This window comes from Hippichthys cyanospilos, chromosome 2, assembly GCF_059441005.1.
Source record: "Hippichthys cyanospilos isolate Australia breed blue-spotted pipefish chromosome 2, RoL_Hcya_1.0, whole genome shotgun sequence".
NCBI lineage: Eukaryota > Metazoa > Chordata > Actinopteri > Syngnathiformes > Syngnathidae > Hippichthys > Hippichthys cyanospilos.
The window spans coordinates 20,069,231-20,090,335 of NC_142370.1; the positions used below are offsets into that span (position 1 = coordinate 20,069,231).

The 21,105-nt window shown below is 44.4% G+C and overlaps 2 protein-coding genes across 7 annotated transcripts; one reads left to right on the forward strand and one right to left on the reverse strand.

The window, feature by feature from the left end:
- Positions 1-229: 229 nt before the first annotated feature.
- Positions 230-12,621, forward strand: map3k12 (mitogen-activated protein kinase kinase kinase 12). Of its 2 annotated transcripts, XM_088401748.1 has the most exons (14): positions 232-471; positions 1,957-2,480; positions 5,972-6,155; positions 6,249-6,440; positions 6,779-6,937; positions 7,111-7,269; positions 7,500-7,608; positions 8,819-8,928; positions 9,160-9,276; positions 9,361-9,495; positions 9,574-10,291; positions 10,375-10,442; positions 10,957-11,254; positions 11,327-12,621. In XM_088401748.1, the coding sequence occupies exons 2-14, from the start codon at positions 2,018-2,020 to the stop codon at positions 11,468-11,470; spliced, it is 2,856 nt and encodes a 951-aa protein (XP_088257874.1). In that variant the 5' UTR covers positions 232-471; positions 1,957-2,017; the 3' UTR covers positions 11,471-12,621. The 2 variants fall into 2 exon arrangements, with proteins under 2 accessions (XP_088257868.1, XP_088257874.1); XM_088401742.1 differs by having other exon boundaries at positions 230-471; positions 9,361-10,291.
- Positions 12,622-15,016: 2,395 nt separating this feature from the next.
- Positions 15,017-20,804, reverse strand: pcbp2 (poly(rC) binding protein 2). Of its 5 annotated transcripts, none has more exons than XM_088401795.1 (13): positions 20,637-20,804; positions 19,723-19,845; positions 19,616-19,639; positions 19,498-19,530; positions 19,302-19,418; positions 19,080-19,211; positions 18,675-18,803; positions 18,510-18,584; positions 17,708-17,749; positions 17,376-17,448; positions 17,236-17,288; positions 16,976-17,145; positions 15,017-16,184 (listed from the first exon to the last, which is right to left on the reverse strand). In XM_088401795.1, exons 2-13 carry the CDS (start codon positions 19,789-19,791, stop codon positions 16,148-16,150), a joined length of 954 nt encoding a protein of 317 aa, XP_088257921.1. In that variant the 5' UTR covers positions 19,792-19,845; positions 20,637-20,804; the 3' UTR covers positions 15,017-16,147. The 5 variants fall into 5 exon arrangements, with proteins under 5 accessions (XP_088257921.1, XP_088257912.1, XP_088257894.1 ...); XM_088401786.1 differs by having other exon boundaries at positions 17,236-17,291; XM_088401768.1 differs by having other exon boundaries at positions 17,690-17,749.
- Positions 20,805-21,105: the final 301 nt, after the last annotated feature.

Consider the following 21,105-nt stretch of genomic DNA (forward strand, 5'->3'; position numbering starts at 1 on the left):
ACCAACATTTACTTGAATGTACTCTATAGAACCTGTACATAGGTAGAGAGAGGGCCCAAGTATGTTTTCCATCTCTGACCAAAATATGATGCTGGGATGTGATTAACCTCAATGACACATGACCATATGTCGTCAAAGCAGAGGCCGAGAGTCTTGTCTGTGGGTCTGGTTGAGCGCGCCCCCTCGCGGCGTATCCCATCACCTACGTGACGTCAATTCAGCACTGGGAGTGAGACAGCTCCCTCCCCCCTCGAAACCTCGCGCTCCTGCACGTTGCATGGTTCCCCAGATATCGATACACATTTGCCCGCTGGGATCCGTCCCATCGACGTAAAACTGCTGGATTACCGGCCGGGAAACTGCCGAGGTGGACGGGAGGGGAGGGGAAAACAATTGGTTGTTCAACGTGAAGATAACAGAAAACCGAACCCACCCTTTCACTTGACAACGCGACAACAAGCGGGCAGAAAGGTATGGGAATGTCACACAAACCTCTTAAATGCTAATCGAACGCAGGTCTAAGATCGCGTTACGTACGTTTGCGCTTGACGCTCGGTGCGGCGCCGCTCACGCATCACAACTAAACGGATGCTCTTTGAAAGACAAACACACCATCGACGATTTCTTGAAGTCTACGAGGAAGCGCACATTCCGTATCATTTGCGCCGGTGCCTGCACCGAATAAATGTACCGACGCTGCGGTACTTTCGCTTGGCACTCAACGGGCTTGCAATGCACGCTATCCGTTGGATGCTGAGTGTCAACATCACATCCTCGGTTATTTTAAGATTGAGCTTCCATCATGCATGTTCGGCTGCGTGCGCGCGCATATGAACATCTCCCAGGCCCACTGATTGTTTATACTATAGTCTCATTTTTACGCTCCGCTCTCCGCCGTGGTTCTACTTATGCGGTTGTGCGGACAGCGCAAGGGACGGAGCCCGCTGTGGTCGTGTATGAAATGGGCATATGCCCCCCCCCCCCCCCCCCCCCCCCCACACACACACACACACACACACGCACACACACACACGCGTGCGCACGCACACAAAAGCGATTACGCAATTCGTCATTTTCCAGTTATGCACATAATTTTGTACTTTGGACTTAATGCACAGAAGGAGGCATATTGGTGCCGTCAGTTCCGCGAAGTGCAGGTAACAGAGCAGCACCACCATGCTTTCTTTCATTCATAAAGCCCATTCCCACTCTGGGTGATGGCTCCACTGGGCTGCATGGGCTTTCATTCATAGGCAGCAGAATTCAGACTATTCTGCACGGCTCAGACTGGGCTTAGTTTTCGCAAATGTGCGACAGTCTTGGGACTGGCATTTGGCCCGCACTGTTCTCTCCTCCCCCATCCAATCTCTATGTAATGCTTGTATTCTACAGTATGGCCGGTGGTTCTCGTATGGGGTTCATGACGGCACTTCAGGGAGTGAGAGTGTGAGATTTTAACAGAATGTCTGCATGTGTCAGCAAACCTTGTTTTATACATTTTTATCTTGTGGCAGGAACACTTCTTTTTCCTTTTTAAATGATGGTCAGATTCATTGGAACATGAACCAACTCATTGCTAAATTGTGTGATGGTAATTCATTTGTAAAATGTTGTGGGCCTTTATTTTGGCAAGTATCCTACAGGTGCATTGTCAATTTGTCAGTCAGTTTTTTTGACAAAGCCATGAAATAAATCAGCCAGAAATAAAACAGTATGATGTTATGTGCTCTATTTTCTGAAACGTTGGAGAAACCACTACACATGTAGCTCCAAATATTTGATAATATTTTATCAATTGATATTTTTTTTTACGACACAACATTGGTCTTTTGTCCCCATCCATAAATGCTGGTTATGGTGTACGAGTATTTCACAAGGGGCAGCTTGTCTAAGAGACTTGTTATTTTTCTCCTTAAAATTAGTACTTATAATGCATATTATTATCTTTTCCTTTAGGTCGCATTCTCAGCTGTCCATTCTCCATCCACCCTAACCTGCTGGGTTGGGGAACCCCCTGATGAGTGGGACCTGTATCCATGAGCCCCGTGCCCCTTCCCCCTCCCTATCAGGCTTCAGCACACCTGTATCGGAACCCCCCTACCGACGACTTGATGGCGATACCCCCGCCTGCACCCCGGAAACGGACCTGACCCCCACACAGTGTGTCCTCCGAAACGTGTTGTCAATTGACACCGGTGCATCGGGGGCACCGGGAGGCAGCAGTCCCACTCCTAGTGATGGACCTTCAGGCCACTTTGATAATACTGTGCTAAAACTACGCGAACATGACACCTGCCAGTGCGGCAGCGGGGCCGAAGCGGGCCACAGTCTGGAGGCCGGTGCCGTCCGAAGCCATTCGGAGAATATTCGGCTCCAGTCGGGAAGTGGAGGATTTTTGGAGGGTCTGTTTGGATGCTTAAAACCTGTGTGGACTATGATCGGAAAGGCCTACTCCACTGAACACAAGCATACCAATGAAGGTATGTGAGATCAGTTATCAATAAAAATTCCAAATTTTCCAAAAAGCTTGTAAAGATCATGTTAGAATGATGATAAAGGATATTCAGTGTGGAAACAAGTAGATTAAGTGAAAAGTTGCAGATAGCTTTTTAATTATGTCTGTTGCAAGCATGTCAGTATTGACTGTTTGCACACTTCAGAGAGGTTTAGCATCTAGCTGGGGTTGTGTGCATCAGTCTCTGCTAAGCGGGCCTCTAGAGAGCTTCACACTTCACTGGATCTCATGAAGAATAGATTTGCTTCTTTCTTTGCCTGTGCTCACTGCATTTCTCTTTAAATTCCAAGTACACTTTTATTTCATGTGTGGATGGCAGACATTTTCCTTTCATGTTTTTTTTTTTTCAAAACAAGAGCAGCGCTAAAAATCTTATTGTGATACAATATTTTCCATCTCTGTCCACCTGTATATCTATCTATATCAAGCATGATTTTGTTTACATCTATCAAAATGAATGTTTTTTTCAGAACATTTGCTAATGTTTTTTTTAAATGCTATAGAGCTTTTGTAAATATGCAAAGATGCAAATGAAGTATTTACATCAACCACTAACCCAATTAATCGAAATAAAACTGTAGTTACTAATGATCATTTTTACATGCAAAATAGTTTCCTCCACTCTCAGCGCTGTGTCAAGGTACAGCATTGAAAGTATCACATTAATGATAACTGCTTAAAAACTGTGAGCTTCTGACAGATTGCTCCTGTTTTAGTTTTGAAAGTAGAAATGGGATTCCAGCTGCCGCTCAATGCAGTTTTAGGTGCTTTACAGGGTCTCTGACAACCACCAAATCTTGCAAATACCCAAACAATTTGCTTTATGGGTGGCATAGTGGAAAAGCGGTTAGTTAGCATGTGCACTCACAGTGCAGAGGGTATGGTTCTCTGTCTGTTTGCATATCCATCCATCCATCCATCCATTCATCCATTCTCCCGCTTATCTGGGATTGGGTCTGCCCCCGCGACCCAACCCCAGGTAAGCGGTAACTGAGCATCGCCCAGCTCCTCTGGAAGGATCTCCAGGCATTCCCAGGACAGACAAGAGAATAATCTCACCAGCGTGTCCTGGATTGTCTCTGGGGCCTCCTCCTGGTGGGATATGCCCAGAACACCTCCACAGGGAGGTGTCTGGGAGGCATCCTAACCAGATGCCCCAACCACCTCAACTGGATCCCCTCAACACGGGGAGCAGACACTGAGTCCCTCCCGGATAACCGAGCTTCTCACCTTATCTCTAAGGGCGTGTCCAGACACTCTGAGGAGAAAGCTCATTCCAGCTGCTTGTATTCAGGATCTTGTTCTTTTGGTCATGACCCACAGCTCACGAGGGTAGGAACGTAGATTTACCACTAAATACAGCGCTTTGCCTTTGGGCTCAGCTCCCTTTTCACCATAACACATTTATACAGAGTCTGTATCACATCAGATGCTGTACTCACCTCCGACTCCATCTTGCCCTCATCCGTGAACAAGACCCCAACATACTTGAATTCCTCCTTTCGGGGCAGGACCTCATCAGACCGGGAGAGAGCACTCCACCCTTTTCCGACCGAGGACCCCGGTCTCAGATTTGGCGGTGTTGATCGCCATCCCGGTCTCCTTACGCGCTGCAAACTGCCCCAGTGAGAGTTGGAGAAGCCAACATCACCACATAGTCTACAAAAAGCATAGATTCAATACGAAGACCCCCAAACTGGACCCCCTCAATGCTTCAGCTGTGCCTAGAAATTTTGTCCATAAAGGTAATGAACAGATTTAGTGATAAACAGCAGCCTTAGCGGAGTCCAATGCTTACTGGAAATGAATCCGACTTACCGATGGCAATCGGGACCAAAATCTCACATCAAAGATACAGGGACCGAACAGCTCGTATCAGGGAACTCCATACCCTGTATTCCACATACAGAACTCCACAGTCCACAAAACAAATGTAGACACGTAGGACGAACCCTCATGCAGTATTCCACAGCAGGGACGAAAACCACTCCTGAAGCCGATGCTCGACTTCCTGACGGACCCTCCTCTCTAGAACCCATGAGTAGACCACACCAAGGGAGGCTTAGGGGTGTGCTCCCTTTATAGTTGAAACACACTCTCCGCCCCGCAAGGTGGGGGCCCTCCACCCCAGTCTGCCAATCTAGAGGTACTGCCTCCGATGTCCACACGATGTGAATGGCACACTTTCTTCACCCTCCTGAGATGTCAGATGGTGGAACAGAATTTCCTCTTAGACATCCGGAGGTTGTATTTCATTGCCTCACCCAACTCCTCTCACTCCTGAGTTTTTGCCTCACCGACTGCCAAAGTCACATTCCTTTTGGCCAGAGGTACCTCTCAGGTGCCTCTGGAGTCCCACAGTTCAAAAAGGCCTCATAGGACTCTTTCTTCAGCTTGACGACATCACGGGTTGATGCCACGGTATTCACTTCAATCCACTCCATTCCAATCAGCCGGCTCAACAATTGAGGCGCGGAACATGGTCCACTCGTACTTAGTGCACCCTGCCGCCTCCGGGACGTGGGAGGAATTATGCCAGAGGTGTTAGCTGAAACTCCTTCTGACAGAAGACTTTGCGGGTTACGTTCCCAGCAGACCATCCTTATACATTTATATACATTTGGCCAGGTCAGACCAGTTCCTCCCACACTATCGAAGCCAACACACCAACAAGTGTGTACACCACCAGGTGGCAATAGGGGCCAAACGTTTACATCAGTGGTACAGGGAGCGAACAGCCTGTATCAGGAGACTCCATACCCTGTCATCCCGAAGCACATTCCACAGAACTCCACAGTTAGCTTAAAAAAAAAAAAATCTAAGTGGATATTGCATCCTACCAGTTTTATGAATATGGCTCTGTTTGGACAGCTCAGCTCAAAAGTCAAGTTTTGTGTCACTGAACATATCACTGCCATCAGAACAGGAAGTCTTTGTGCCATTGTGCATGGATAAGAACAGTCAAATTGCTTCGCCTTATTGTCAACTAGAGGCATGTTCTGAGGTAAACTGCCATTTGAATTTTGAGAAAAAATTGAAAGATATACTTTTGTGTATACAGAAATATTGATTGCATGATACTGGGCAAGATTCACAGTTCTCTTCTCCTGTTCACGCCATAATTTGTTGACAAACCATCTATCTCCTTGTGACCATAAAAGGAAAAAGACAACACCCGGTAGCATAAAGAATAATATTACAAACATTTGAAAAATGAACATTGGACAATGCCATGTAAGTAAGTACATTGTAAACTTGTTCAAAAAGTTGTAAATTGCTTTTTTTGACGTGCACAAGCTACAAAACGATGTGAACATTGAACACGTACTTTTGATGAATTCAATTCTGAACTATGAAATGCACCAAAGAAACTGGAAAAAAAAACCCACAAAAGACCTTTATTGAGCCTCACATTTGTCAGGATGAGTTTGATTAAACTTGTTGGTCTCTACACAGAGAGCTGGGAGGTTCCATTTGAGGAGATCTCAGACCTGCAGTGGGTGGGCAGTGGGGCGCAAGGTGCCGTCTTCCTCGGCAAGTTCCATGGAGATGATGTGGCGGTGAAGAAAGTGCGAGATATCAAGGAAACTGAAATCAAACACCTTCGCAAACTCAAGCACCCCAACATTATTACATTCAAGTAGGGAATCCTCAATATTATTCATTCAAATGACGTATTCACATCAGTCTGCTTTTAACTCAGTGCTTCTACCTAATTGCTGTTTCCATCTAGGGGTGTGTGTACCCAAGCTCCTTGTTATTGCATCTTGATGGAATACTGTGCCCAAGGTCAACTATATGAGGTACTGAGGGCAGGTCGTAAAATTACCCCCTCACTCCTGGTTGACTGGTCCATGGGCATCGCAGGAGGCATGAACTACCTACACCTTCATAAGATCATACACCGGGACCTCAAGTCCCCCAAGTAAGTCGCCACTTCATCACACCCCACTCTAAGGGCGCTTTTTTTGGAGGTAAGGCCGAGATCTTTTTGTCTCACTCCAGACCAACGGGATGGTCGTGCTACAACGCGTTCTGAAACCAAGTGCTGAGATGATTTTAAAAACAAGGATTTTTGGAACATGCATGCCTTCACACTTTTAATCAGCTAAAGATACCAGCTGATATTTAGCGCTTGCACACGGTGTCTTGTCTCCATGTACTCATGGCTACGGAGGAAGTGCAAAAAGCTATGAATGATTCTGTACTGTATTATCAATAGCTGGCTATTCGGTAGATAAAGTGATTTTACATTTTTTTCAGCATGCTGATCACACACGATGACCTTGTGAAGATCTCGGACTTTGGAACATCAAAGGAACTCAGTGACAAGAGCACAAAGATGTCTTTTGCAGGCACTGTAGCTTGGATGGCTCCAGAGGTCATCAGAAATGAGCCAGTGTCGGAAAAAGTGGACATCTGGTAGGTGTGACATGTTAAGAACCAAGTATCTTTCTGGTGGAGGAACAGTTTTGAATGTAGCTATTATCCATGTTTTGTTTTGTTTTGTTTTTCAAATATTATGTTCTCTACAAATATTTTCTCTTTTTGACCTTCTGGAGGTTGGAGTATTCAAACTTTGTTCTGACGTTAAGGTCATTTGGAGTGGTGCTATGGGAGATGCTCACCGGTGAGATCCCTTACAAAGATGTGGATTCATCTGCAATCATCTGGGGTGTTGGAAACAACAGCTTGCAGCTGCCCATACCTGAGAGTTGCCCCGATGGCTTCAAGATCCTCCTCAGACAATGCTGGTGAGTGATCATTAGCTATAGGAGGTGAGGCTGCCTAAAGGGTGAGCAGATGCTAGGAGGAACAAATAAACAGATACAGTCAGAGCCAAAATAATGCGTCGGTTATGTTAGTTGGTTAGTTATGAGTCATGAACGCACTATTGTTTTATTTGCTACAATTTAGGGTTTTATATTATAGTATGCTGTATGGATACAAACTAAAGGGTCATGTCTTGGCTTGGCTTTTGCAGGAACTGCAAACCCAGGAATCGGCCTTCTTTCCGTCAGATTCTTCTCCATCTGGACATAGCGTCCGCTGACGTTCTGTCCACTCCTCAGGAGACGTACTTCAAATCCCAGGTATCGTTCGCTTGTCTTACTTGCAGATACAATATACCGAGTGAGTGAGGCTTGCAGTCCTTTGGATGTGTCTCTAAGTCGTTTTCTGACCTCCTGGATGAGTTGTCACAATCTTGGAGGAATCTCAGTTGGTCGACCGCTCCTGTAAAGGTTTGACACTGTTCTCATTTTTGTCCATTTGCGGATGATGGCTCTGACAAGCATTCTCTGGAGGCCACAGCCCTGGAAATGGCTTTGGAACATTTTCTATAGATTTCAAGCACTTTTCTCATTTTCTATGGAATTTCTTCAGATCATGGCATAATGTGTTTGTCCTTGAGAATTTGTAGCCTACTTCACTTAATCTAATCTTAATATGATTCAACAGAGGGTTTGGGTCTGGCCAGAGAAATTGTACTCAGCTTTCCTCAAACTCTGGTTAATCACAGTTGCTTTGTGATGTAACAAGGTGGGGCAGTTACTTTTTCACATAGGGTCAAATAGATTTGTATTCCCTCCCCCCCGGTATATAAAAATCATCATTTAGATTCCAACATGGAGTGCCCAGGCCAGGTAGCCCCGAGGATCACATGACTATCCCTCAGGCTTGTTCTGTAAATAGCATGCAAATGATAGAACATTGTGATTTTCTAGGAATTTTACAAAGCCATATATACATATATTACATTTGCATTACATGTTACATTTACATTACATGTTCACATATTTACTTCTGCTGTTCCTTAATTATTGTGAGAAATCATTAACATGATCAGTGGTGTCACATAAACTGGTAGGACTTTGTATTACTTTGTATCAAAGAAGTAACTCTCAGTTTCAAAAAGGAAACTACATTGTATTTACTGGTGAGTTGTCTCAGAATGGTATTAAAACCTTTGCGAGTGATGCATGTGCAAAAAACACAGAAATCGAAAAGTGGCAATATATATATATATATATATATATATATATATATGTATATATATATATATATATATATATATATATATATATATATATATATATTTATATGTTGTACTTCTACTCTTCCGAGATTTTGGCCCTCTATATAATGTACATTCATTATATACTGCATATATGGCTGTACTCAGCCAATCACCCACACAGTCTTGCTTAGTCATCTGATGTGTTGTCCGCCAACAAATGAGAACCACCTTTCAAGTCAGCTCTAACTCGACACAGCTATTTACCAAAAATGTGCTCACATCAGGCTGAATGGCGAGAGGAGGTGAAACAGCACTTTGAGAAGATTAAATCTGAGGGTACTTGCCTGCATCGACTCGATGAAGAGCTCATCAACCGACGCAGGGAAGAACTCAGGTTCGTTTGTTTTTTTGTTTTGTTTTTTAAATCCATGAGGAGCATTTTCTTTGGCTAGTTGTTCTTTTTGTATTTGAGGACGTGAGCGAGGCCCGTTTTCTCTCTGATTTTGCTCCTTTGTCTATCCAAGCGGGTGGATGAAGTGCCCAGATTGCATGCCAGTCACCGAGGATTTAGATCCTCTCATGCGTATCCATGATGACATCAGCCTTTTTTCCTCTCATTTGTCAGACACGCTTTAGACATTCGTGAACACTATGAGAGGAAGCTGGAGAGGGCCAACAACCTTTACATGGAGCTCAGTGCTGTCATGCTGCAGCTGGAGCTCAAAGAAAAAGAGCTGCAGAGGTTCAACTAAATTCATTTCAACATCCTGCCTTTGGCTCATGATACCAATTTTCACAAAGCCGCGTGCCACGTGTTTATCTGCAGGAGGGAGCAGTCCTTGGATAAGAAGTATCCCGGGTTTTTTAAGCACCACAGCTCCAGGCAGAGCAGCTCTTCCAACAGCGTGGACAAGCTCATCAAGAAGAGAAATGTCCCCCAGAAACTGCCCTCAGGAAAGCGGTACGATAGTATTTCAGTTACTAAAGCAACACCGATTCTTTGCTGTGAGGATTTGATTTGTTTTCCTTTTTCTATCAGGCCTGACATCCTCAAGTCTGAGGTCATCATTCCCAAAATAGAATCCTCTGTAATGCAAGTGACGATCCCAAACTGCCCCACCAGAAGCTCCACTTCTCCCAACCGGTCTCGGAGGGTCAAAACGCGCCACCGCAAGCCGGGAAAAGGCAGCAGCGGGGATCTGGCGGGACTTAAAGCCAATCACTCACCTCCCAATAGAGAGGCGGTGGCCCAGGTTAATAATAGTTTGGCCGAGGATTCCCCCAAGCAGCTCCTGGAGCCCTCTGCAGCCTTGCGGGGCCTCAACCACGAGCAAATATCCACCTCCAGCCCTGACCTGATCTGCACCACACTAGAGGTGGGCGGCCAGGAAAAGGAGGATACACCTGTCGGCGGGCTAGAAAGAGGAGGAAGCCTCAGCGCCTCCGCGGGATTAGGGGAATCGGGGGTGGGGGTCGCCGGTTTGGAGGATCTCACAGAAACTCCCCCGCGCAGCGACACTCCGAGCGAGGATGCGGCCTCGTTCCCCTTCTCCAGCAGCCCTGACTCTCCTTGCGGGAGGGGAGCGGCGGCGGGCCGCGGATCTCTGGGATCTCCCCGCCTGCCCCATGATGGGGGTGAAGATAAAGAGGATGGCGCAGGCACTGTGAGGTTGCCCCGGGGGGCTTCAGGGGGAATTGGGAGTCAGCACCTCACGCCTTCAGCCATTTTGTACAGGGCAGCTATCACAAGAAAACAGGTGAGAAGACTGAATCTGTTCGCGGAATGACCCGGGGAAAGTTTTTCATCTTTTTAACAATGCATGACTGATGGTCATTACAGAGGCGTGGGGTGTCATCAGAAGAGGAGGAGGGTGAAGTTGACAGTGAGGTTGAGTTACCACGGAGACGGTGAGTAAATAATCCTCCTTACTTATTGCGAATTAAGCATGGACTTGTATATTGCCGGCGTCATGTGTTCTTGCATCTCCAAAATCCTAACTTTTCAGGAATCCCCCCAAATAAGTTCTGTTCAGCCATTAGTTTTGCATTGTTAGAGAAAGAAAGCCATTTAACAATTTAGATTGGTCAATAATTTGTAAAAAAAAAAAAAAAAAAAACAGCCACAAGCATAGCCTAGCCAATTGTGTACATTTATAAGGAGAAAAAAATAATAATTTTACCAAAATTTTTATCGCGAGGTTTTGGCCTGACAACAGCAACACAATAAGACAAACAATGACAATTCAGCTGCGGGAAAAGAGATGCCGCTGACAGCCATTCAACTTGAATACATCAATTTCCCCGTTGCATTTTCACATTATTTTCTAGAGTCGAAATGCCACTGCGTGCGCTGTCCCAATAGTTTGGGATGATGCACTAGGTGCGCATTTTAACGGTAAGAATGTGAATTGGCATCCTGCAGACGTCCGACGAGCATCACCAAGTGTCAGTCGGTGTCGACCTTCAGCTCAGAGAACCTGTCCGTTTCGGACGGCGAGGAAGGCCACACCACAGACCACTCCCACAGCGGCACCCCCGATGTAGTCAGCACCAACACGGACGACAGGTTGGACTACCGCAGCGACGACCTCCTCTCTCAGGGTTCCGAGATCCAAGCAGACAACACGGATCCCGCGCAGGCTTCTGACGGCATGTCAGAGAGAGACGGAATGCTGGGTCAGGCCAAAGCAAAGCCGGAAAGCGAGCAGAATCCAAATGAGGTACGGCGCTTCTCCAGATTTGCACGCCTTCTTCCCGAGAAGCCCGACGGACGTCTTCCACTCTCTCCTCAGGGCCGGGTCCTATGCGACGACTCGGACTGCGACAGCGCCGAGCTGGACCAGTCGGGCAGCGGAGAGCCGAGCCGGCCTCCCAGCGCCGGAGCGTGGATGCCGCCCCCTCAGGCCAATCAAGGGTCTCACCTAGGAGCCCCGTAGACGCCTGGACTTAAATACCTCTAACCGCCATCCGCTGAACTGCCAGCCAGTGCAGCGTGTCAAGAAGGATCACAGCTCTGACGCTCAAACCAAGTTACGAGGGCCCCCGACGACGTTGGCTGGCGAAACTCCACCGATTTCCATAACTTTTTTTTCTTTTCTTTTGCTCATATTGGTCAATAATCGGATCATTTATTCATTAACTACTGTGGGTAGTCAAAATAGGGCACCGAGGTAAGCCCCACAAGTCTTGTAGTTCACTAACTTCCACTCTGGCAGCATCTTCATTCACTAATGCATTCAATACTAATGAATAATAATGTAAATAATACTATGATATTCCACATGAGAAAGATTTTATTTAGAAGATCAAATCTAAGAAGAAATGGTTTGCAGCCCTGTAAACATATGCATGACTATATGTTTATGATTTATTATTCGAACGTATCCGTTTTATATTTTGTGGAAGTTTACACTTTTTTTAATCCTGAAAGTATTCTTCTGTTCTTTAAGTTTATAAATGTTAGCACTATAAAAAGGAAGGCCAAATGGAACGATCGCCTCACATGGATCAGTCTTCAAACATGATGCGCGATTTCTCGGTAGGTTTGAGATGTAAAACCATCAACCTACAATGTTTCCAGCACAGGAGACTAGCGAGAGGGTCATCAGATTTGGGCTGAAATGGAGAATTCTGGGTTCACTTCGAAAGAAATGCTTGTCATTGCGTGTAGTAATTCCCAAAGTGTCGTCTTGTCTCGGCGAGTGTAAAGTAGTGAGTGCACTCACGGCGACAACCTCCTCTGAAATGCACTGAACCAGGACGACGACTTCAGCTTCAACTCTCTCTAAGCAACAACACTGGTGCAGGTGCTAATAAACGCGAATGTGCTTTTGTAAGGAACTTAACGGACTCATTATGGCGGTCGCCTTTGAAATAAACCTCCACGGTCCCCCACGACCCTTTAAGATTTCTGCAGGAGTAGCCTGGTCAAGTATATAGAGCACTTCTCTGTGGTCACTCGTTACTGTTAAGTCTCCTTTGAATAGAAATGTTTTGATTTTATACTGCATTGCACATTGTACCTGTAATATAGGAAATATATATTAAAAATATGAAGTCAAAATAAATAATGTATTGGTTAAAATGGTCTATGTGCTTTTTATTTTCTGCCCAAAGTACCCCTGTCCATTTTTTTGTACATGGGTCGTTTTGTTGTCGTTCAAAATGGGAATATATATATATATATATATATATATATATATATATATATATATATATATATATATATATATATATATATATTCAACACAACAAATGATTTAAGTTTGGTTACGATTGAACACTATATTCCTTTAACCATGTCAACAACACACAACTAGAAATGACCAAAATAACATGCAGGAAAAAAAATTCAAACGTAAAACTGTAAATTTAACAAAGAAACCTTGGTCACAAGATTGACATGATCATATACACTGAACAAAGAAAACATACTTCAATATTTTGAGGTGAAGCTCATTTTTTCTTTCTCAATGTTGTACTATGGTAAAGTTGGTCGCTCCGCTTTATTGCTTAAGTGGTCTCACGACACAAAATCCAAGGACGTGGTAGTGTTTCAAACTTTGACATTGCCCCGCGCCTACAATTCTCCCTCGAAGTGATTCCCGGTGTTTGTTCATGTCCGCTTTCAACAAATTCTCCCCGATTTGGGAGAATACTGTTTGACTCATCGGCCGGAGAGCATTACTGAAAATTGGAAAACAAAGGGCACAAATGGTCATGTTTTAGGCTTGGTTTGTTCATTTCTCACCAAAAACAGTGATCACCGTCAAAACTCATATGCGCATTTCTACTCTTGTAAACATCAAGCTGTGCCCAATATACAACATCCATTCCAATGAAGTGGGACATAGAGCAAAATTTGAATTGGATACAAGACAAAGAAAACATATTTTATGTTTAAACCACTAACCTTGATTGTTTAATGCAAATAGTTTTAAATTTGATTCTCGCAGAACATTGAAATTGGGACCGGGCATGTTCACCTGTTTCCAATTAACCAATTCGCCAGTGGAATGCTACAGAGGTGCCCTTTGACGATTCGTCAACATTTATTTTTGTAAACAATGTTGCAGACATCCATTTTCAAATTTCCAAATACTGGCACAATAACAACGTTTACCAAGCATTAAACATCTTGCTATTGTATTCTTTTCCTTTGACTATAGGTTACGATAATTTGCAAAAATGTTATCAGCTGTTTTTATTTTCATCTCAACTTGATTGGACTGGGGTCGAATATCTTCACAAGAGGTGGGCACCTTACTTTTTTTTTTGGTCTGACAGTGATCAATGTCTCGACCTCGTCGGCCCATTTTTTCCAAGGCAGAGAAAATTGCAATTGGCGCTCCGTGAGAAACGCACAAACACATTCCTAACTAGACAGTGGGGATTTTTGCAGAGGAGCTCAACAGACATGTTGCGATGTACTGTTCAATAGTCACGTCAAAAAGGCCTCGAGTAACGCAGGAAAGAGTCAACTGACGCATTATCACAATTATCCAGGAAGATTATTCTTACCTTTCATACATGTAATTACCGAGGTAACCCTTAATGGTGCTGATCAGGGTAGCCTCTTCAATACTTGGAACTCTTGTGGATTCTCCCATGAACAATAATCCATCCATCCATTTTCTCGGCTTGCATGTTGATGAGCTACAATTTATAATGTGTGGTTTAACACGTGATGATTTATGAGTATCTCTTTTTTTTTTTTTTTTTAAGTTTTCAGTTGCAAATAATGTGTTTATGGATGTATGGCTTGGTGAGGACTATTTCAGTGGAAGAATTTTCACTTAAAAAGCAAAATTAAGGGCAAAAAATTCCTTCAAATCTTATTTCTAAACACAAGTTTTGACTTTGTACAATAATCTCGCTGAGCAAGAGCGTGCACAGTATGCATTTGAGCTCATGAAACCATGACTCAGAGAGGCAGCACAATGACATTCCTAGTAATGCTGGCAAGAAGTGATGCAATGGAAGACGAGTAGTAAATTGAACCAAAGCAGGCAGTTCACAGGGCAAGGGCCGCCTCTTTAGCGGCAGCGCAAAGTGCTTCCAGGGTATGGTCAATGGCAACGAGCAACGCGGCAACCAAACAGATCAAACTGTTGGCTTGTAATTCCGTCCGCTGCCCACTTCTGGATTTTAGTTTGCCAGTTTTTCAGGTTATAAATCGACAGCTTTACAAGCAGGTTATTTACTGTAACACTTGTTGAACCAAATCCTATTCGCCCACAGTATTTTGAAGCTTCCGCACCGAACAAATCAGCCCAACTCCAACATCGTCAACGGCAATTTCCCCACAAATCCCCTCAACAGAAATTGTTCAGCATATCGCATCAAGTAAAATGCGGCTAAGCGTAAACTGCTTCAAAGCTGGCAGCAAGGTACCAGCGAGATCATTTCTGCCTATGATTCATTTAGCCAAGCTTAACTGAGCCTAGTGTTTATCTAAATAACAAAATGAGCAAAAGAAAACATTTGAGCATCTCACTTTTTTTTTATTTCCGCATGTTTGTCTTCAACAAATCAATTGCACTCAGATCTACAATAGTTTGAACTCGTGCACAAAACTTGAGTTTCTTCATCCTGCAAAGAATAAAAATAAAAATCTGGCAAAGAAAAAAGTTAACAGGAAACTAGTGTTAATCTTTTCTTAATGACCTTCTAGTTTATCATAATTCATTACCTCAGCATAATATACTTTTAAAGCCCAACATTTTCTTGTAGTCTCGCAGCATTCCCCAACCCAGCAGTTAAAAAAAATATTGTCTCTATTTAAAACAAACATTTCAAACGTTATCATCACCATTAGTATGGTCTTTAGTCATTTTGGGGAAGAAAAAAGAAAAATATTTTCCTCTAATTCAGGCTCTTATCTGGCAAGAAAGGCCCGCCCACCCACCCCACCGACCGCATAAGAGTGCGTTACAAAACAAGTCAAACCCTCCACTCAAGAAATAAAAATGATCAAACACAGGAATGACAATTACCCAGAGGTAACACCAAACAAAGTTTAAAATTCATTCAATGGCAGACGTTTCCTTTTTTTTTTTGTTTGTTTTTGCATTTAACTTCAGCGGAGGCCATTTTGACCCATTAAAAACCCGCGTCAAACCCACAATGCATTGCTCAGGAAGCACAGCTCCAAATATTATCAATAGAATTCTCTTGTATGAGGAGCAGCCTTAAATAAAAAATAAATATATTCAAAAAGGAAGGGAAAGAACAGTCCATCTAAAATGTTGAGTGGGTTTTTTTCTTCATTTTGACATTTTCTTAGAAAAATCTGACATAAAAAAGATTTATGCATTTTCAGATTTTTCTAAAACATTTTAGCCTTTGTCGAGAACATACAGATAAACGGCAAGAAAAGAAAAAAAACAGGGGAAAGCAGAAGTCTTCAGAAACTAACGTTATGAGAATTTCAAACTTGACAAATAAATAGAATACCGCGATCATGACGATATCGTAGTTAGACCCGAGGAGAATACAACCCGAAGCAGAGGAGAATGTGAGTTCATATTATTTTTGCATGAAGTTCAATAAGGGACCTCTTGGTAAAAAGTCGGGGCGGGGGCACCATTAGATGCTGATGAGGATCCTCCACGTCAGTTGGCTGCGAGTCCTGTGGCTTCTGAAGACAGTCTGGGTGCAGCAGAACAAAAACAGGATGCTCCAATTTCACCTTTTTAAAGTTCCAAAAAGCTTCAGAGAATTTTGAAATTTTGAAAAATTCTGTTGTGGGCAAAGAAAAAAATTAAGCCTGTGCACTAGGGACGGGAAAAGCCGGATCCCACGAGAACGAGCCGAGACTTTCACAAAACTTGGAACATAAAATATTGCTTAAAATATGTATTTTTTGTTTTCAAAATGTTTTCTTTGGAACATGCTACAAGAAACCTAACCATCTAGTGCAAGCACAAATGTAAATATAACAGGAGAGTCACTTTTGTTCCACTCGTTTCAAATGCTGCTGCAAAAATAGTTGCGGCTGAGATCTTGCCTCTTACTGAATATTTGAACAAAATCCGTAGTTTGTATGCTATATTATTGTTATTTGCAGTGTTTACAAAGTCTTTTATCTGTCAATGTTTCACCAACTACGCGGTCTGCTGGAAAACCCAAATACCACACAAGTGATTTGAAAATAAATCAGAGCATCCTGTATTTCTCCTGTAGGGCTGCGGCAATTGAGTATTCACGTTTGAAAAGGACAACAAAACTCTCTCTTTTTTTTTTTTTTGCTTGGTGAAGAACAATCATAAACAAAGAAGAGCAACCAGCACATTCCTTTTGATTATGATTGACCGACGGCTATCATTTTTTACACTTAAACTGTACTGTCATCAAAGCGTGCAGTCAATTGAATCGCAAGTAATCCGCGTGCGCACGCGGGTAACGTCACACAAATATGAAGGTGTGGGGGTAATGCTTACCGAGCATTGATCAGGTACTCCGCAAGGTTGATGCTGGCATGAGAGCCGGTGATGGTGACCTGTCTGTCAGTGGAACCCTCCACGGGATTGGCAATTTTGATCTGAGCGCCAGACATTTGACGGATCTCATTGATCTTTGCGCCCTGACGGCCAATTATACAGCCAATGAGCTGTGAGGAGATGAGGAACGGGAGCGCAGCGTGAGAGCAAGGAAAAGGATTGGCCAAATATCACGTTACGGAAAAAAAGACGGGCTTTACGTCGTTTGGAATGGTGAGCTCGTGCGAGCCTGTTTGTGCAGAGGCATCCATCCCTGCTGCGGAATTGCAAACAAAGCGTCGTCAGAAAGCACCCGGACAGAAAAAGGGAAACAAATTGAAAGGAGTGACTGCCCACCTACCCTGGAAGCCCTGGTTGCTGTGCGCAAGGGGGAAGGGGCTCTGCTGCATGGCCAGCTGGTGAAGTTTGGTGAGCTGTGGAGCCAACCCAAGAACAGACAGACAGACAGCAAGCACACAATTCATGTACGCAACGTTCATTAGAACAGCCTCGGGACAACGAGATAAACACGTGAAAACGGGAGTATTAATCCCACTAATTGATGTTCCTCGGATACATTAAATGGGTGAGGGATGCGAGATGGAGGAGATGGTGAAAACTATGATGAAGCATCTCTGGAGCAGATGTTGCAAATACGTATATTGGACCACTTACAGAGGGGCCTTCACTTACATCAGGCTGGGGAATGGCGTGCTGTCCTTGGACAGCGTATGCCTGCAAGAATAGAAAGGCACTTAGAAGGGTGTGACAATGTCACACACAGTGTACTTCAATATCCATCAGTCCTCCGTTCTTGGGGTGCTCACAAATCAAAGTTATGCACGCTATCAAGTGCCGCAATGTCCCCGCCAAAAACATGGGACTTACATGCCGACCGAACAAACACAACATAAAACGGAACTGAGCCGGCATTTATCTGGCACGGCCGTTGATAGCATAAGGATTGCGACTCTCACTCTAAACCTCCCACTCAAGCGCCAGTCGCTTTTGTGCTGACATCACCACGCACCAAACTTTTCAAACCTCAACAGTCGACGCAAACACATATTTTGGACATGAAAACGCTCTACTTTGGGGAGTTGAGTTGGTGTGAAAGGCACGGACAATTTCCGGCTCAACCTTCATTCTTCTCGTGCGCCAATTTAGTGGGATGCCGGTGTGGAATTAATTTAAGGGACAGTAGAGCGAGAGGTTATCCAACTTTGGTTGACCAAGAACATCTCATAACATTGATGCCAATTAAACACGACCATATTGTGAAACCCAGGTCATCCCAATGAAAAGATTAAATGGCCTTGGTGCAATTGTGTGTATGAACTTTAATATAAGGTGTGTTGATTTTTCTTGAACTTGTGTGGTCTTGTTTTGGAGTGGTCGAAGCTACGAAGCGACGAAGGAGTACTTTATTGGCGCACCGTTCCACTACTTGTAGTTATGAATTTGGGAGGGAGGGGAAAAAAAAAAAAAACCCTACCTGACCACCTGCAAAGATGACAGGAGAGCCTGAGGGTTTGGGTCGGTAAGGGATGGTAACTCCCTTCGGTGGGGACTGAGGAAACAGTGAAGTCAAAAAACGTAAAATTAAAAAGGAAGAAAAAGAAATACCAAGCAACAGTGGACCTCAAAAAGTTGCTTTTACCTCAAGCATGACAACGCAGATCTGCTTGACACACTCAATGATGGACTGCGGGGTCCCTGCAACAGTGATGGCACGTTCTGTTGAGTTGGGCAGCATGTCCCCTGCTACTTGTACCTGAGCTCCTGCTGACTGCGGACACAGCAAAAACACTTGACTCGGGCGTAAGCTTACCGAGGGGTTATTACAAATGGCTGTGACACAGAAGCATAAAGCCTGCCTTTAGCTTACTGCTGTTACAAGCAATACTTGCAAACACATTCATTTGAATCCTTTCAATGGTCATTCGACTCCTATGCAAAACAAGCGCAAACCACAATGTGATTGGCAGGAGACACTCTCGCTCTCGAGAGAGCTCAGCGGGCCGACTGTGAGCAAACATTTCAAAGTGAAATTGCGAAGAGGCACCTCTCTAATTTCTTTGATCTTGCAGCCCCCTTTGCCGATGAGCGAGCCGCACTGACTGGCAGGCACAACGAGGCGCATGGTGACGGGCGGTTTGCTGGTGGCTGTACTGTTGGTCATTGAGGTACTGATGTCCTGGGGGAGAAAGCCACAGGCGGTCGTTCATCTTCAAGTTCACCGAGGGGCTCTTGCCTCATTGTCAGAGGTAGTTTTGCAAATCCTAACCTCCTCCAGTTTCTCAATGATCATGGAGAACGCTTTGAAAATGGAGGTGGTGGGTCCTGCGAGGGTTATGATCCTCTCTGGGCAGTTCCCCTCAGAGATGTTGATGCGAGCTCCACTCTGCAGGGACAGGCGAGCCATTTGGCAAATGATGGAGCGGGATCAACTGATGTGTTCTCATTGTTTTCTTGCATCTTACCTCCTCTCTCATTTTCTTAACAGACTCTCCTTTCTGTTGTGCAGACAAAAAACGTTTACAAGAGACACTGGGGCATTGGATGTAGATCACGTCAATGTTCGGGGTAAAAATAGCATACCTTGCCAATAATACTTCCAACCTCCTACAGAAGAAGCACACATACAGTAAAATACAATGCACAATAGGCAATCATTAGACATCTCTTACAAATCCTGCCACGCTCACCTTTCCGTGCATGAGTAACCTGATAGTTAAGGTGACATTAAGTCCTCCTTCAACCAAACTTGAGTCCATTGATGCAGTTGGGTGTAACAGACAGTAAGGAATCTTTGGTCAGAGGCCAAATGCCTGCAACAGGGCGGAAAGAAGCAAAGTAAGAGATGACAAATGCAGTCAAAAGTTGAAGTGTCTCTTCAAGAAGATGCTCTCTGGGTACATTGTGCGATTTTATCAGCATTTGTCTTGGTAAATCACTTCAGCGCCTTGCAACCGCCAAAGAAGAGGAGAAACCGAGACATTTAACTGTTGTCATTGGCATTAGACCGGCGCGATTCCGCCCATTCACGGCAATACAATGACCCACTGTCTAAGTAGGGCCCCGACTATTTCCTGGTACCGCGGAGCAGAAGCGATATATGCTATATGTTACTGTCCGGTTGTTGCAGTCGTCAAGATTTGATCGAGACACTCGGGATTCGAGTGCCTTCGTGCCAAAGGCTTCTTAACAGGGGGGGGGGGGGGGGGGGCTCCGAGGCGGAAGCTAACACCTCCGCTCAAAGGTAAGTGAACGTCACGATCCGTCTGTCACGCAAGCAGATGGCCAAGTTTGGCAGGAGACTAAGTGAAACCGGATCGTCATTAACACCGAAGATCATTTCACACACACACATGTCTGCTCAGCTATTTGTCAATAACATAGCAACGGTAACGCGTTGAGGCGCTCCGTCGGCTAGTTAGCTTTACCGGTAATTTTCCATCTGGCATGTTAGCTTAACGTAGCCTCCTCCAGGAAATAGTCAGAACCCGCGGCCTTCGAACGCACTGAGGAGCACCGAGTTATCGATGTCCTTCAGTCTAATGCAAAGCTAAAGGAAACCGGGACGAAAAACCGCATCTCTTTCCAAATTGCGATTTCTTACCCGAACCGTCCGTCGACGTCTGTCCAGGGGGTAGGTAGGGTGGCGAGGGAAGAAGGGGGAGAGGTTCGGGAGGGACTTTGAAAAGGATCCGGGGAAGAGGGAAGAGGCGCCGCGGTTCGATGGAACTTCACTCTTCTACTGAGCACAAAAGCCAGACCGGTTTCAACTTTGACCTCGCAAAGGCCACGCCCCTTTTGTGCGCCCTTTCCCTGACAGAAATACACTAGGAAAGACTTCTAAATCGTACTGAACTCTTTCTTCCTATTTTGGCGTTATACAGACATCTTTAGAATGGACAACGTATTTTTTTGATTACTTTTTAAAATCTCTTTAGAAATCTGTGATGATCACTAGGGCTGTATGAAAGATTTCCCATTGATTGTCCCAAAGTGGAAACCAAAACTGTAATGATGAACCTGAATATTTTGAACATTGGTCATTGTTTTTAAGGAATGCGCGACTGTTATAT